At 42.0% G+C, this 15524-nt stretch overlaps 1 protein-coding gene across 1 annotated transcript in view; it reads right to left on the bottom strand.

Moving 5' to 3' along the window:
* The window catches only part of LOC118394579 (xenotropic and polytropic retrovirus receptor 1 homolog), a 48477-nt gene that overhangs the window by 15270 nt on the left and 17683 nt on the right, over positions 1-15524 (bottom strand). Inside the window, exons 3-4 of the mRNA XM_035787884.2 lie at positions 3038-3139; positions 2431-2651 (exon numbers count right to left, since the gene is read on the bottom strand). Coding sequence (XP_035643777.1) covers positions 2431-2651; positions 3038-3139 — 323 coding nt within the window. The remainder of the gene's footprint in view (positions 1-2430; positions 2652-3037; positions 3140-15524) is intronic.

Below are 15524 nucleotides of genomic sequence, written 5' to 3'. Positions count from 1 at the left end.
CTTGGAAGTGTATTTCGCCAGACTGTCAAGAACCTTGCCCTCATCCAGGCCAAGGTGGCGAGACACGGTAATGATGACACCATAGACCTTGTTGATCTCTGCACCAGACAGGATGCTCTTGCCAGCATACTTGGGGTCCAACTCGTACGCTGCGGTGTGTATGGGCTTCAGGCAGAAGTCTTCATGCTTTTTGATGTATTTCAGAACTGCAGTTTCCTCTGCTTGGAGCAACAGTGAAGTGGGCAGGGTAGTATGGATTTCTTCTCTTATATCTGCAAACAGAGTCTGAACATCAGACAGGATGGCATTGTCTCCCTCAATCCGTACAATGGCTACTGCTACAGGTTTCAGGAGTTTCAGGCTGCTTACCACTCTTTCCCAAAATACATCATCCAGGAGGATCCTCTTGATGGGGCTGTTGTCCATCGGCAGACTGTGATATGGCCATTTCTTGGAGAGACTCCTTCCCCTCCAGGAGACAGTCAAACAGGATGATAACACCACCCCAACGGGTGTTGCTGGGCAGCTTCAATGTGGTGCTCTTATTCTTCTCACTTTGCTTGGTGAGGTAGATTGCTGCTATAACTTGATGACCCTTCACATACCTAACCATTTCCTTGGCTTTCTTGTCGAGTGTAACTATTGTTTTCAGTGACATGATGTTCTTGAGGAGCAGATTCAATGCATGAGCAGCACAGCCAATGGGTGGGATGTGAGGGTAGGACTCCTCCACTTTAGACCAAGCAGCCTTCATGTGTGCAGCATGGTCTGTCACCAGTGCAAATCCCTTCTGTGGTCCAAGGTCATTGATGACTGCCTTCAGCTCATCTGCAATGTAGAGATCGGTGTGTCTGTTGTCCCTTGTGTCTGTGCTCTTGTAGAATACTGGTTGAGATGTAGTTAATTATTCCTTGCCCAGGAACATTCGACCACTCATCAGAGATGATTGCAATACAGTCTGCTTTCTCTATGATTTGCTTGACCTTCACTTGAAGGTGAGTATGCTGGTCAAAGAACATTCAGAAATCTCTTCCAATACACATTGCCTGTGAGCAGAGGTGACGCAGTTGCATACACAGCTCAAGCAAGACATTCATCAGCATTTATCTGACTATGTTCCTCCATTGAGTCAAAAAAACTTCTGATTCCAGGAGGACCATGAGCTGTTGCTATCGATAAGATGTATGATTCATCATTTTCACCTCGAATACAAGTAGAGGGACCTTTGTCAGAGGTTGCTTGTTGTGAGCGCTGAGGGAACTTAATGCACTTAGCCAGATGATTCTGCATCATTGTTGCATTCTTCACATATGATTTGGCAGAGTATTATCAAATGTACACAGCTTTTCCTTTTCATTAGCTGCAGTTAAATGTCTCCACACACCAGACAGTGCCCATGGCATTTTCCTGTGAAGATTAGGAAAGAAATTTTGGGGAAAAACTCCCAAATATAATTCCATGTACCGATAAATAGTTAAGCAGTTAGATCAAACAACTCATTTGTAAGATACATGTTTTAAAATTAAACATGTATTGAAACAGGTGAATGAACACTCCTCAGTTAGCAGGCTCAAGCAAGCTAAAACCCACATGGTAGCAAAAACGAACTAGCAGAAATTGTTAACAAGTTAGAAATTATTTTAAAACACCTTGCTGTAGGCTACTATTTACTAGTTAACAAAAAAAAATGTATGTCATATAAAATTTCCACCCCACCCAGTACTGTAATCAAAACTTACAAGAAAGCATATAGTCCTTGGCTCAGACAGTGTAGTAGTGTGGGCTCAATAGCATCTCATTAGTGTGCAAGATCTTGAGAATCAGCTGTAAATGCCATAGAAGAGTGCACTGCACAGGTGATGGAAGAATGCACTGTGCATACAGAGGGTTGCAATTCCATTGAATTGGGGATAGTTTAACCAAAATATGCCACTAGAATTGTTGTAGATGTTCAGTTGTAGAACTGTTTATCTGTTTTTAATATTTGATTTAAAAATATTTATTTTAAACATAATTGGTAAAAAGACGCATGTCACAAAAATGAAATTAAGCAATATACCACATTACTTCTTACTAGTAATAGTTTAGAAATATTAGGAAGGAACAACAAGGAAAAAACTATTGCCTGGTAAAAAATCTACCTACCACCAAAAAGTTCATTTCCCACCCTGGTAGTGTCTAATAACTTGGTAATTCTGCAGCAGGATGAGGCTGAGGTAGTATCTAGTGATAGTGTCTAGGGCACAGGAGGTTGGTGGCACCTTATTTGGGGAGGACAGGCTCATAGTAAAGGCTGGAATGGAATAAATGGAATCGAACTCATAATTTGATACCCTTCCAGTCACTTCATTCCAGTCACTATTATGAGCCTTCCTCCCCTCAGCAGCCTCCTGTGGTCTAGGGGTAGTGTGTAGGGTTTAGGGTACTAACCTGGTAGTTCTGCAGCAGGATGAGGCTGAGGTAGAACTCGGAGAAGGCCAGCTGCAGGTCCTTGATGTTGCGGTGTTTGCAGCGCTCCTGCTGGGACAGGTGGAACACGGCCTTGCGGCGGCGACGGAGGCCCTGCATGCTGCTTTCCCTCTGGGCGTCCAGCGACGACTGCAGCTCATTTTGGAGAGTGGCGAAACGACGCTGGGCCTCGGCTAGCTTTTCTGGAGAGGGGGAGAGAAGAGCCAGAGAGAGGAGGAAGTGTCATGGGAAGGAGAGAGAGAGATGGAGATTGAGTAAGAGAGAGGCAGTCTGATTCGGTCTCTGTTGCCTAACTGTTGGTTTCTGGCAGGGAGATTCACTCCCTAAGGGTTTAAATGTTTGTCTTCTGAACAGATGGGCCTTTAGTGGCCTAGGCCAGTAGTGGACAGTGGAAGAGTGTGTAACTTTTTGCTAATCACGCAATGTGAACGTGCTGTAGTTTTTTTGTACAATCATAGAAACGGCTAGCTAACTAGAGACACACGGTGGTTTGGTTATATGAGGTGCAGGATGACATAAATGAACAACATAAATGACAACAAATTGTTGTACACAATTGTACAGTTACCTGAGTAGAATGTGTTGATTTTGGCCAGCTCCTTCTCGCACGCCTGAAAGAACTTCTCCTCAAACTTGGCATAGTATCTCTTGACTGTGTCCTCGTCTGTGACTGGAAAGAACGAGGTGTTATTCATCTTATCTCTTACAGAAAAGCTGACAAATTTTCAAGGGGTTTGCAAATGTCTTTGAGAGCTTGCGATTTTTGCCACTTGTGATATCCCATTCATTTCACATTTGATGTATTTCAACACAAGCACCCCTGGTTCTAACATCTAGTCAACTAAATCAGCAAGCCCTTGTTTAGTGGGAATCCATCAAACATGTTAAAAACGACTGGATCCCTAAGACTGTGTTGAGAGAGGCAGTCTTAAAAGAAGTGGTTAGTTATTTTGGAGACTCAGCTTTGAGCAAGGCTTCTGTACATACATGACACAGTTATTACTTAACCTCTCTTGGCTTATTCAGCACATTCAGGTGACACAACATTGTGAAGAAAATCTATAATGAACAATGTGTCCAGCCCAGCACCAAAACACTGGATTCAACTAATCAGTCTTGTGGATTAGTTGAATTGGTTGTTTAAAAAGAGTGACGCATGTGAGACCAAACCCGGCACACATTGCAGTTCTCTAGGAACGCTTAAAATAATTGAGAAAGTGCATTGATACACTGCTACCTCACTCCTGTAATACCCCAAAGGGCCACCAGGAGGAGCCACGGCAGAGGGCAGGAGCCCGCAGTTTGGTTCCCGGTAATTCCCAATGTAACAGAAGTAGGTTAACTTACTGTAGGGCTATGGGTAGTCCAGACAGGCACCTCTGACTCAGTGTCTGACGACTATCCGTGAGTCAGAACAGCCAGACTCTGTAGTCAGGAAAAAACTGGGTGGGTGTCTGGGATAATTCAAGGAGTCATTTTCATTACCCCTTACAAGCTCATGTTTTATCTGGAGCATTTGAGTAAGGATAAAACAAAAGGACTGGAGTTGTGGAGAATGCTGACCCATGTATGGTGCATTCGGAAAGTATTCAGACCCCTTGACTTTTTCCACATTTTGCTACGTTACAGCTTTATTCTAAAATTGATAAAATAGATTTTTTAAAACCTAATCAATCTACACACAATACCCCATAATGACAAAGTAAAAACCGACTTTTAGACAATTTGCCAATGTACTAAAAAAATGTGTTGTTGAAATATCACATTTACATAAGTATACACCTTTGCCAGTGATTACAGCCTCGAGTCTTCTTGGGTATGACACTACAAGCTTGCCACACCTGTATTTGGGGAGTTTCTCCCATTCTTCTCTGCAGATCCTCTCAAGCTCTGTCAGGTTGGATGGGGAGTGTCGATGCACAGCTATTTTCAGATCTCTCCAGAGATGTTCGATCAGGTTCAAGTCCAGGCTCTGGCTGGGCCACTCAAGGACATTCAGAGAAGAGTACAGAAGCCACTCCTGCGTTGTCTTGGCTGTGTGCTTAGGGTCATTGTCATGTTTGAAGGTGAACCTTTTCCCCAGTCTGAGGTACTGAGAGCTCTGTAGCAAGTTTTCATCAAGGATATCTTTGTACTTTGCTCCGTTCATCTTTGCCTCGATCCTGACTAGTCTCCCAGTCCCTGCCATTAAAAAACATCTCCACAGCATGATGTTGCCACCACCGTGCTTCACTGTAGAGATGGTGCCAGGTTTCTTCCAGATGTGACGCTTGGCATTCAGACCAAAGAGTTCATTTAAGAATGATGGAGTCTGTGTTCTTGGGGACCTTCAATGCTGCAGAAATGTTTTAGTATCCTTCCCTAGATCTGTGACTCGACACAATCCTGTCTCTGAGCTCTACGGACAATTCCTTCGAACTTATTGTTTGGTTTTTATATAGACAGGTGTGTGTGCCTTTCCAAATCATGTCCAATCAATTTAAGTTACCACAGGTGGACTCCAATCAAGTTATAGAAACATTTCAAAGATGATCATTGGAAACAAGATGCACCTGAGCTCAATTTCAAGTCCCATAGCAAAGGGTCTGAATACTTATGTAAATAAGGTCTGTTTTGAATTTTTTATACATTTGCTAAAAAGAGCCTGGACTTGAACCCGATCGAACATCTCTGGAGACCTGAAAATAGCTGTGCAGCGATGCATGTGTGCCAAGCTTGTAGCGTCATACCCAAGAAGACTTGAGGCTGTAATCACTGCCAAAGTGCTTCAACAAAGTACTGAGTGAAAGGTCTGAATACTTATGTAAATGTTATATTTCAGCTGTATATTTTTTAAATAAATTTGCCTAAATTTCTACAAACCTGTTTTTGCTTTGTCATTATGGGGTATTGTGTAGATTGGTAAAGAAAACAATGAATTTAATCCATTTTGGAATAAGGCTGTAACTTCACCAAATGTGGAAAAAGTCAAGGGGTCTGAATACTTCGGAATACTCCGAATACACTGTATTAAAGGAATATATATTTCATTAGTCCACTGTTAGTCCATACGGTCACACATTTTTGTTGCATGTCAGCAAATCAAATTTTCAAGATATAGGACTTTCAAAAAGCAAATTGTAACTTCCCATATCATGAAAGTGTTCTTCTGATAACTCCAGATGTATTCCGGTATCAGTTTCTAAACTACTGCACGTAATCCCATGTAGGACCAAAGATGCTGAACTGAACTTGAAATGTTATAGGCTAGGAGGATCTGGGCATACTGGCCTCTTTATATGAGTCTATGACTGGGACCAAATCCACAGAATCTCATAATAGGCAAGAGGACAAGGATTCATCATCCTAATAGCCCTGCAATCAGATGAGAAACTCTAGATTCATAACAAAAACTGCCCATCCTGGTTTCCGCAGAATGAGCCAATCATGAATACATTACACATGCGAACACTCGTGTTCAGACATTTGCAGCAAAAGTTAATCACAGGTCTGCAAAGTTTTGGGACCAGAAATGCTATCTGGAGTCACGCAGTGAGCGAGTGAGAAAGAGAGGCCATAGTTAGAGCCTGAAACCACTGGATGAGGAAGAGAGAATGATGGATGGGTGCAGATGAATATTAATAGCCAAAAAATACCACTCAGAACGATCCTTCTGGAACGGTACACCTGAACAGGATGTTAAGTCTGTGTTAGTGCCGTTGGTAAGTCTCCAAATATCCCTTTACTGGCCTTTCAGACTGTTTTGCACAGTGTCTTTCCCTCAGTGAAAAGGTCAGAGAAATGTAATAGGTCTGAATGTAAACATTTTCACAGACTCCATAAAGGATTTTGACAAAGTGTTTTTCCCTGACTGTTCTCCAAGCTTTGGTGAAGTCTTTAGTCCATTGGGCTTGATTGAAATCCGAAGAGAGACAAAACAAGTTCAAAGTAGGAAGAAATAATACTTCACATTGATGGATAATGCCATGATTTTATCATTTTTATTCACATAAATGTATGTGTTATGACTCCAGTTTCAATATACAGTGACACATGCTGATCAAATGTGAGTGGGGACTCTCCAAACGACTTGTTGTGAGTCTGCAGATTAAATACAGCTCATTTTATTAAAATAGATGCTATTTTATAGCAGACAGAGTGATCCTGACACAGGCTGAATCATGGACAAAATTATTACTGTTTTCCTCAAAATGTTCCTTTAGCAACTGGACAAGGGGGCAGATGATATTGTCACAATACCAACAATCTTAATAGGCTATAGGCCGACCCTGCTATACCCACTCAATAAAACACTTATCCGGTGTGATGTTGTTTATCAAGTTGAACTCCGGATTTGATCAAGGTTGTCAACTGCCCCAGGGAATGGCAACAGCACTAGTAATGCATCCCAGCTGTTAGTGTAGTACTGGTTTGACTGAGTCAACCCCTATATAAAACTCAAACTGGTTTAGGTAACTCTATATAGCCGTATAGAACTGGGTCACTGGGGCCGACTGGGCCCTGAGGAGAGCTGACCAGATTAGAGAGATACCCTGTAACCAATCTATGCACAGCTGGATGACACACTGACAAATCACAGAGGGGAAACAATGGTCTATTTTTTGATGTTTCAGTTTCCAGATGTTTCCAGCGAAAGATTAGCCTCATGACAATTTCAGTATTTCAACATTTGCCTATCAGGCTAGAGTTGAAGAAAGCAATTCTGCGCCATTTCTATGCACACAGAATGGTTTATAAAAACATTAAAACAGTTTCGACAGAGTGGGCAGACTATGATGATGGTGCCAGTGAAGTCAGACTTGTGAGAATGCTGGTAAGGTAAGTGACATCATGGCGTCCGTGTGAAAATTAACGGGTGAAACAGACCTCACAGGTCCGCAAACATCAGCCGTTTCGGAGGACCATCATTAACTTTTCAATTACATTCAATTTGGCCTAAAATGGCCCTGTGATTATCATCAGTCTGCCATGGCAAATAACAGGTATGGACCAACCATTGAGGAAGTCGACTAAACCATTATAACGTTTCTGCAACTACCTCCCCCGAAAAAGCAACGTTTTAAATATTTTCTATCCTCTTGTGGCTTTGAGTCAGTGACTCTTATCGCACACGCACACACGCAGAGCTACGTTATGGCACAAAAACAGAGATAATCAACACACCCCTACACATACATATTTATAAACCACAGCCATTCAATTCAGTAATTAACCACACATGGGTAGGCCACATCCTCGCTCCCGTTCTCGCTGACTCTGAGAGACACACACATACAGAGACCACACCAATCAATAGAAAAAGTGCATGACTTCAGATATGAAGTTATTGCTTAAGCCACAGAGATCCTATTAAATTACTAGAGGGGCTATGTCATAAACTCTCAAAACTCACAGAATGGGGTGAAAATGGCAGACTTATTGGTATTGAATTAGAGGTCGACCCATTAAAATCGGAATGGCCGATTAATTAGGGCCGATTTAAAGTTTTTGGACACCGATGGCCAATTACATTGACTACCTGTTATGCGAGTGTAGCAAGGAGCCAAGGTAAGGTGCTAGCTAGCATTAAACGTATCTTATAAAAAACAATCACTCTTAACATAATCACTAGTTAAACTAGTAATATCATCAACCATGTGTAGTTATCTAGCTTGTCCTGCGTTGCATGTAATCGATGCGGTGCCTGTGAAATGTATTATTGAATCATAGCCTACTTTGCCAAACGGGTGATTTAACAAGCGCATTCGCGGAAAAAAGCACAGTCGATACACCAATGTGTACCTAACCATAAAGACAGCCAACGTCGCCAAACGGGGGATGATTTAACAAAAGCGCATTTGTGACAAAAGCACAATCGTTGCACGAATGTACCTAACCATAAACGTCAATGACTTTCTTAAAATCAATACACAGAAGTATATATTTTTAAACCTGCATATTTAGATAAAAGAAATCCAGGTTAGCAGGCAATATTGAACTAGGGAAATTGTGTCACTTCTCTTGCGTTCATTGCACGCAGAGTCAGAGTACATGCAACAGTTTGGGCTGCCTGGCTCGCTTCTAACTAATTTGCCAGAATTTTACGTAATTATGACATAACATTGAAGGTTGTGAAATGTAACAGGAATATTTAGACTTATAGATGCCACCCGTTAGATTAAATACGGATCGGTTCCGTATTTCACTTAAAGAATAAATATTTTGTTTTCGAAATGGTAGTTTCCGGATTTGACCATATTAACATGAATCTCCAAAATTCCCAGGTAAGAAGTTTTAGGTTGTAGTTATTATAGGACTATTTCTCTCTATACCATTTGTATTTCATATACCTTTGACCAGTGGATGTTCTTATAGGCACTATAGTATTGCCAGTGTAACAGTACAGCTTCTGTCCCTCTCCTCACCCCAACCTGGGCTCGAACCAGGGACACATCGACAACAGCCACCCACGAAGAATCATTACCCATCTCTCCACAAAAGCTGCGGCCCTTACAGAGCATGGGGAACAACTACTTCAAGGTCTCCGAGCGAGTGACGTCACCGATTGAAACGCTATAAACAAGAGCACCTCCTCCCAGTTGCCCACTGCACTGAGGCTAGGGAACACTGTCACCACCAACAAATCCATGATTATCGAAAACTTCAACAAGCATTTCTCAACGGCTGGCCATGCCTTCCGCCTGGCTACTCCAACCTCGGCCAACAGCTCCGGCCCCCCCGCAGCTCCTCGCCCAAGCCTCTCCAGGTTCTCCTTTACCCAAATCCAGATAACAGATGTTCTGAAAGAGCTGCAAAACCTGGACCCGTATAAATCAGCTGGGCTTGACAATCTGGACCCTCTATTTCTGAAACTATCCGCCGCCATTGTCGCGACCCCTATTACCAGCCTGTTCAACCTCTCTTTCATATCGTCTGAGATCCCCCAAGGATTGGAAAGCTGCTGCAGTCATCCCCCTCTTCAAAGGGGGAGACACCCTGGACCCAAACTGTTACAGACCTATATCCATTCTGCCCTGCCTATCTAAGGTCTTCGAAAGCCAAGTCAACAAACAGGTCACTGACCATCTCGAATCCCACCGTACCTTCTCCGCTATGCAATCTGGTTTCCGAGCCGGTCACGGGTGCACCTCAGCCACACTCAAGGTACTAAACGACATAACCGCCATCGATAAAAGACAGTACTGTGCAGCCGTCTTCATCGACCTTGCCAAGGCTTTCGACTCTGTCAATCACCAGATTCTTATCGGCAGACTCAGACTCGGTTTTTCGGATGACTGCCTTGCCTGGTTCACCAATTACTTTGCAGACAGAGTTCAGTGTGTCAAATCGGAGGGCATGCTGTCCGGTCCTCTTGCAGTCTCTGTGGGGGTGCCACAGGGTTCAATTCTCGGGTCGACTCTTTTCTCTGTATATATCAATGATGTTGGTCTTGCTGCGGGCGATTCCCTGATCCACCTCTACGCAGACGACACCATTCTATATACTTTCGGCCCGTCATTGGACACTGTGCTATCTAACCTCCAAACGAGCTACAATGCCATACAACACTCCTTCCGTAGCACGCGCTCCAGCAGGTGTATCTCACTGATCATCACTAAAGCCAACACCTCATTCGGCCGCCTTTCGTTCCAGTACTCTGCTGCCTGTGACTGGAACGAATTGCAAAAATCGCTGAAGTTGGAGACTTATCTCCATCACCAACTTCAAACATCAGCTATCTGAGCAGCTAACCGATCGCTGCAGCTGTACATAATCTATTGGTAAATAGCCCACCCATTTTCACCTACCTCATCCCCACAGTTTTTATTTATTTACTTTTCTGCTCTTTTGCACACCAATATCTCTACCTGTACATGATAATCTGATCATTTATCACTCCAGTGTTAATCTGCAATATTGTAATTATTCGCCTACCTCCTCATGCCTTTTGCACACATTGTATATAGACTCCCCTTTTTTTCTACTGTGTTATTGACTTGTTAATTGTTTACTCCATGTGTAACTCTGTGTTGTCTGTTCACACTGCTATGCTTTATCTTGGCCAGGTCACAGTTGCAAATGAGAACTTGTTCTCAACTAGCCTACCTGGTTAAATAAAGGTGAAATAAAAAAATTAAATTATAAAAAATTAGCGCGCACCCTGCTAACTAGCTAGCCATTTCACATCGGTTACACCAGCCTAATCTCGGGAGTTGATAGGCTTGAAGTCATAAACAGCTCAATGCTTGAAGCACAGCGAAGAGCTGTTGGCTGTTTGAATGAATGCTTACGAGCCTGCTGCTGCCTACCACCGCTTAGTCAGACTGCTCTATCAAATCATAGACTTAATTATAACATAATAACACAAAGAAATACGAGCCTTATGTTAAAAGGAACCATATGTTATGTTAAAAGGAACCAACAGCTTTCATATGTTCTCATGTTCTGAGCAAGGAACTTAAACATTAGCTTTTTTACATGGCACATATTGCACTTTTACTTCTCCAAAACTTTGTTTTTGCATTATTTAAACCAAATGGAACATGTTTCATCATTTATTTGAGGCTAAATTGACTTTATTGATATGTTATATTAAGTTAAAATAAAAGTGTTCATTCAGTATTGTTGTAATTGTCATTTATTACAATTAAAATCGGACGATTAATCGGTATCGGCATATGCTGGTCCTCCAATATTAAATCATCAACATGTATTGATCACATTTGTATTAATGCTGCAGATATTTGCTTTAAAGCAGTATCCAAAGTTCCAAAGGCTGGGACTAATACACTGCAGAAATGTATTAGTAGAATAATAGTAGAGAGAATTATTTATTTCAGCTTTTATTCTTTCATCACATTCCCAGTGGATCAGACGTTTACATACACTCAATTAGTATTTGGTAGCATTGCCTTTATATTGTTTAACTTGGGTCAAACGTTTTGGGAAGCCTTCAACAAGCTTCCCACAATAAATTGGGTGCATTTTGACCCATTCCTCCTGACAGAACTGGTGTAACTGAGTCAGGTTTGTAGGCCTCATTCCTCACACACGCTTTTTCAGTTCTGCCCACACATTTTCTATGGGATTGAGGTCAGGGCTTGTGATGGCTACTCCAATACCTTGACTTTGTTGTCCTTAAGCCATTTTGCCACAACCTTGGAAGTATGCTTGGGGTCATTGTCCATTTGGAAGACCCATTTGAGACCAAGCTTTAACGTCCTGACTGATGTCTTGAGATGTTGCTTCAATATATCTACATAATTTTCCATTCTCATGATGCCATCTATTTTGTGAAGTGCACCAGTCTCTCCTGCAGCAAAGCACCCCCACAACATGATACTGCCACCCCCGTGCTTTACGGTTGGAATGGTGTTCTTCGGCCATTATGGCCAAACAGTTCCATTTTTGTTTCATCATACCTGAGGACATTTCTCCAAAAAGTACCATCTTTGTCCCCATGTGCAGTTGCAAACCATATGCTGGCTTTTTTAATGGCGGTTTTGGAGCAGTGGCTTCTTCTTTGCTGAGCCGCCTTTCAGGTTAATTCGATATAGGATTCGTTTTACTGTGGATATAGATACTTTTGTACCCGTTGGATGGGAGCGCGATGGGACAAGGATATCCCTGCCGGCCAAACCCTCCTCTAAACTGGACGACGCTGAGCCAATTGTGCGCCGCCCCATGGATCTCCCAGTCGTGGCCGATTGCGACAGAACCTGGACTCGAACCCAGAATCTCTAGTGGCACTGCGATGCGGTGCCTTAGACCACTGCGCCACTCGGGAGGCAATGCCTACACTGCGTTGTAGGCACATGCCTCGAATAAATCTGAGCTGAAACATCAGGCTATTCCGTTAAAACAATTCTAATATTAATTGGCACATTTCAAACTGTCCTTTTGTGAGGGGCAGCAGGGAACTAGTACTGTACGATGGCATGTCGTAGGGTCGATAAACCAGAATTGGAGGATCCTCCATTTAAATCTCCGGTTTGGTAACATTTTGATAATGGGCAGAGAGTTGTGGAGAAAACATTAACAGTATGTCGCCACTCAACGAGAATAGCATACGCAGCTGCCAACACCTAAAATATGTGGACACATTTACGCCGACATCACCCCAGTATACAGGAGCAAGATGGAAACACAAATAAACAAACACACCATCGTTTACCTTCTACAGTCAAGCAGCCCGTGGCAGCTGTTTCTGACTGGCCAAAGAAATTACAAGAGCGATAGGTAGGCTATTTTGTTTATCTTTCTTTACAGTCTTTGGTTTATAGCCGTGGATATGCACCCTTTTTCGGTAGTTGAGAATAGGGAGTTTCAGACCCCCCTGAAAGTGCTTGAGCCATGTTACGAACTTCCCAATTGCACTCATTTTAGCAAACATGTAGTACACACTTTATATAAGCAAACCAAAGCTAAAGTTTTCAAAGAATTGGCCAAAATTCTTGCTTGAGAAATTACACTTTGTTAAGAAGCTTTTTTGTTTCTGTTTGACCATTTTAATTGAAAACAGTCACATAATTGTTACCCAGAAATTATTTGAAATTGAGATAAAAAAACAGCTGCATCGGACCTTTAACAGTGAAAGCCCATCACATTACCCCTGAGTGGGAGATGTAGAGCTACAGACATGCCTGCGTTATGAGAGTCACAAGTACGCATCTGGCACTGAAGGAGGCAGCGGCACGGTGCGTTCCTAACCAAATAGGAAGTGGGAATTTACCACGACTCTGAAAAATCCACTTGAACAGCCCTCAAACTGGTAATTACTAGTGGGAAACTTGTCTATCATCCTGAGCATCCACTTCTCCCACATGGTGTCCTCTGACATCACCTACTTAGCAAATGGCCTCTATAACAACATTTTTGGCAGTTAAATACAACAACAAAACATTACTTATAAAAATAAATCTATTAACACTATAAATGTCTTTACAAGCATGATAGCTGTATTTTAATGTTAAGATTGACAGCTTTATGGCCATTAGCCAATCGGCATTTCTTAACTGGTATTTATGACTACACAACTGGTAATTTCCCACCTCATCAGAGCAGAAACTTGAGAGGCACAACATAACAATCTGGTCAAAACAGACAAGTACGGAACATTGTGAATGGCATTTTAATTTTGGCTCTGTACCAAAACCGAACCGTGACCCAAAAACCGCAATAGGCACCGAACAGTGGGTTTGGTGAACCATTAAAACCTTAAATTATTTTTTAAATGAAATGTATCTATGGTGTATTAAAGCAATTTAAACAAGGATAATTGTAGGTAGGCCTACTGAACAAAGAGCTAAGGCTATTAACAAAAACTTGGTTGGGAGTACGTGTTTCACTGTGTGCTGACTGCAGCGTTCTCTTGGTTATATAACACTGGTTGGTTACAACGTTGTTATATTAAAACACACTGGGAGCACAACAGTGTCCGGAGATTGTTTTACTGATACACTGATGAGTTGACTTCTAACATTGGCAACACTCCAGGCCTAGTGTCCAATGTCCAGCCATAGCAACAGCACACACAGACCCAAAGGTAGGCTAGATATGTTAATTGCCAATCCTATCAATGATAGTGCTGGTTGAACTATGACCTCAAGATGACCACAGGAATCTGTGTTTGTTGTTGCTCAGAAGAAATGGCCTCCGAGGCATGGACTTTTCTACAAAGTATACTAAAACTAAATGTACTAGTGACCCTCATTGAGTTTAAAACTCTGGTACAAAACTCTGTTCAGGAGTAGAGTAAATGTTTCCTGAATGCTGGATTGTTTTGTTGTGCTGATTGAATTAATAAAATGTTGTATTGATTGCTGCTGCCATCTTAGCCAGGTCTCCCTTGCAAAAAAGACTGTCTCAATGGGATTTGTATGATTAAATAAAAAAATAAACCCAGAGGGATATTATTAGAGCCCGACCGATAAATCGGTAGACCGATATTAAAATGTCATTATTAAAAAAAGGTAATGATTGCCTGAAGAGAGCGCTCTAACGAGCTGCTCATTTAACATCATTCAGCTTGTAAATCACCACGTGAGAGTCAGAGTGAGCATGGTGGTTTTTGACATTGAGTAGCTTGCCAGGGACAGCGTATTTGGATAAGTAAATCAAAAGTACACTTCATCCTTCAATCAAAAGTCCTCATCACATGCTCATTTGGTTAATGTTCACTGGCTAACCAGCAATGTATTTAGCCTAGCTAGCTAGCAAGCAATCTGTGCTATTTATGCATGAACACAGGACTGACGACATAGTCAACACTGACTCATCCTTCACACAAAAATAACACTGTTACTGTCTGGGCTTATTGTGTCAGTGGGATTTTTTTAGTTAGTTGGAGCAGATCTAGAATTCAGTCCGTCTGCTTAATTCACGATGAGAGAAGATTGTTAGCTAGCCAGCTAGTTCAATTAGTCATGTGTGACTAAAACCAGTGCGGCAAGCATCTTCCTGCATTAATGTTTCAGTCATCAGCACAAGCCATTTGCAATTTAAATATATAGCAGACACGTTTTGTACTGAATAACAGTGTAAGAAATTTTTTTCGGAATGAATGCGTGGACCCCAGGAAGAGTAGATGCTGCTTTTGCAGCAGCTAATTGAGATCCTAATAAAATGAAAAAAAAATAATAATAAATAACAGCTAGAATGTGCTTGTCATAATACACAGTACATTACGCAACAACAAGCCACAGACAGAAAAGAAGAGCTAGGAATCCCATTGGGCAATGAATGTAGGAACATATAACGCCTCACACAGCAGACAGTCGGCCAGGCCAATTGCATTCAGGTTCATCCAACGCCTTCTCAAAGTCAGGGTATGCGTCGAGAAACCTGCCTATTTTCCTCTAAAGTATGTAATGTCACAATTTCAAAGCTAAATGATATTACAGATAACAAGTTAAATGTTTGTAATGTTGTACTTCTTGTTGGTGAAATTCATGCTAATGTTGAGTTTTTGAGCTAGTGCCCAATTGACCCCTGCACTCCTTGAAGGAGAGCCCTTCTTGTCCCGGGAATCGCCCAGAATGCACAGCAGTCCATTGACGAAGCATGGAAAACATACA

Source organism: Oncorhynchus keta, chromosome 15, assembly GCF_023373465.1.
Source record: "Oncorhynchus keta strain PuntledgeMale-10-30-2019 chromosome 15, Oket_V2, whole genome shotgun sequence".
Lineage (NCBI taxonomy): Eukaryota > Metazoa > Chordata > Actinopteri > Salmoniformes > Salmonidae > Oncorhynchus > Oncorhynchus keta.
Note: the sequence above shows the minus strand (reverse complement) of the source record. Positions and strands in the feature narration are given on the sequence as shown.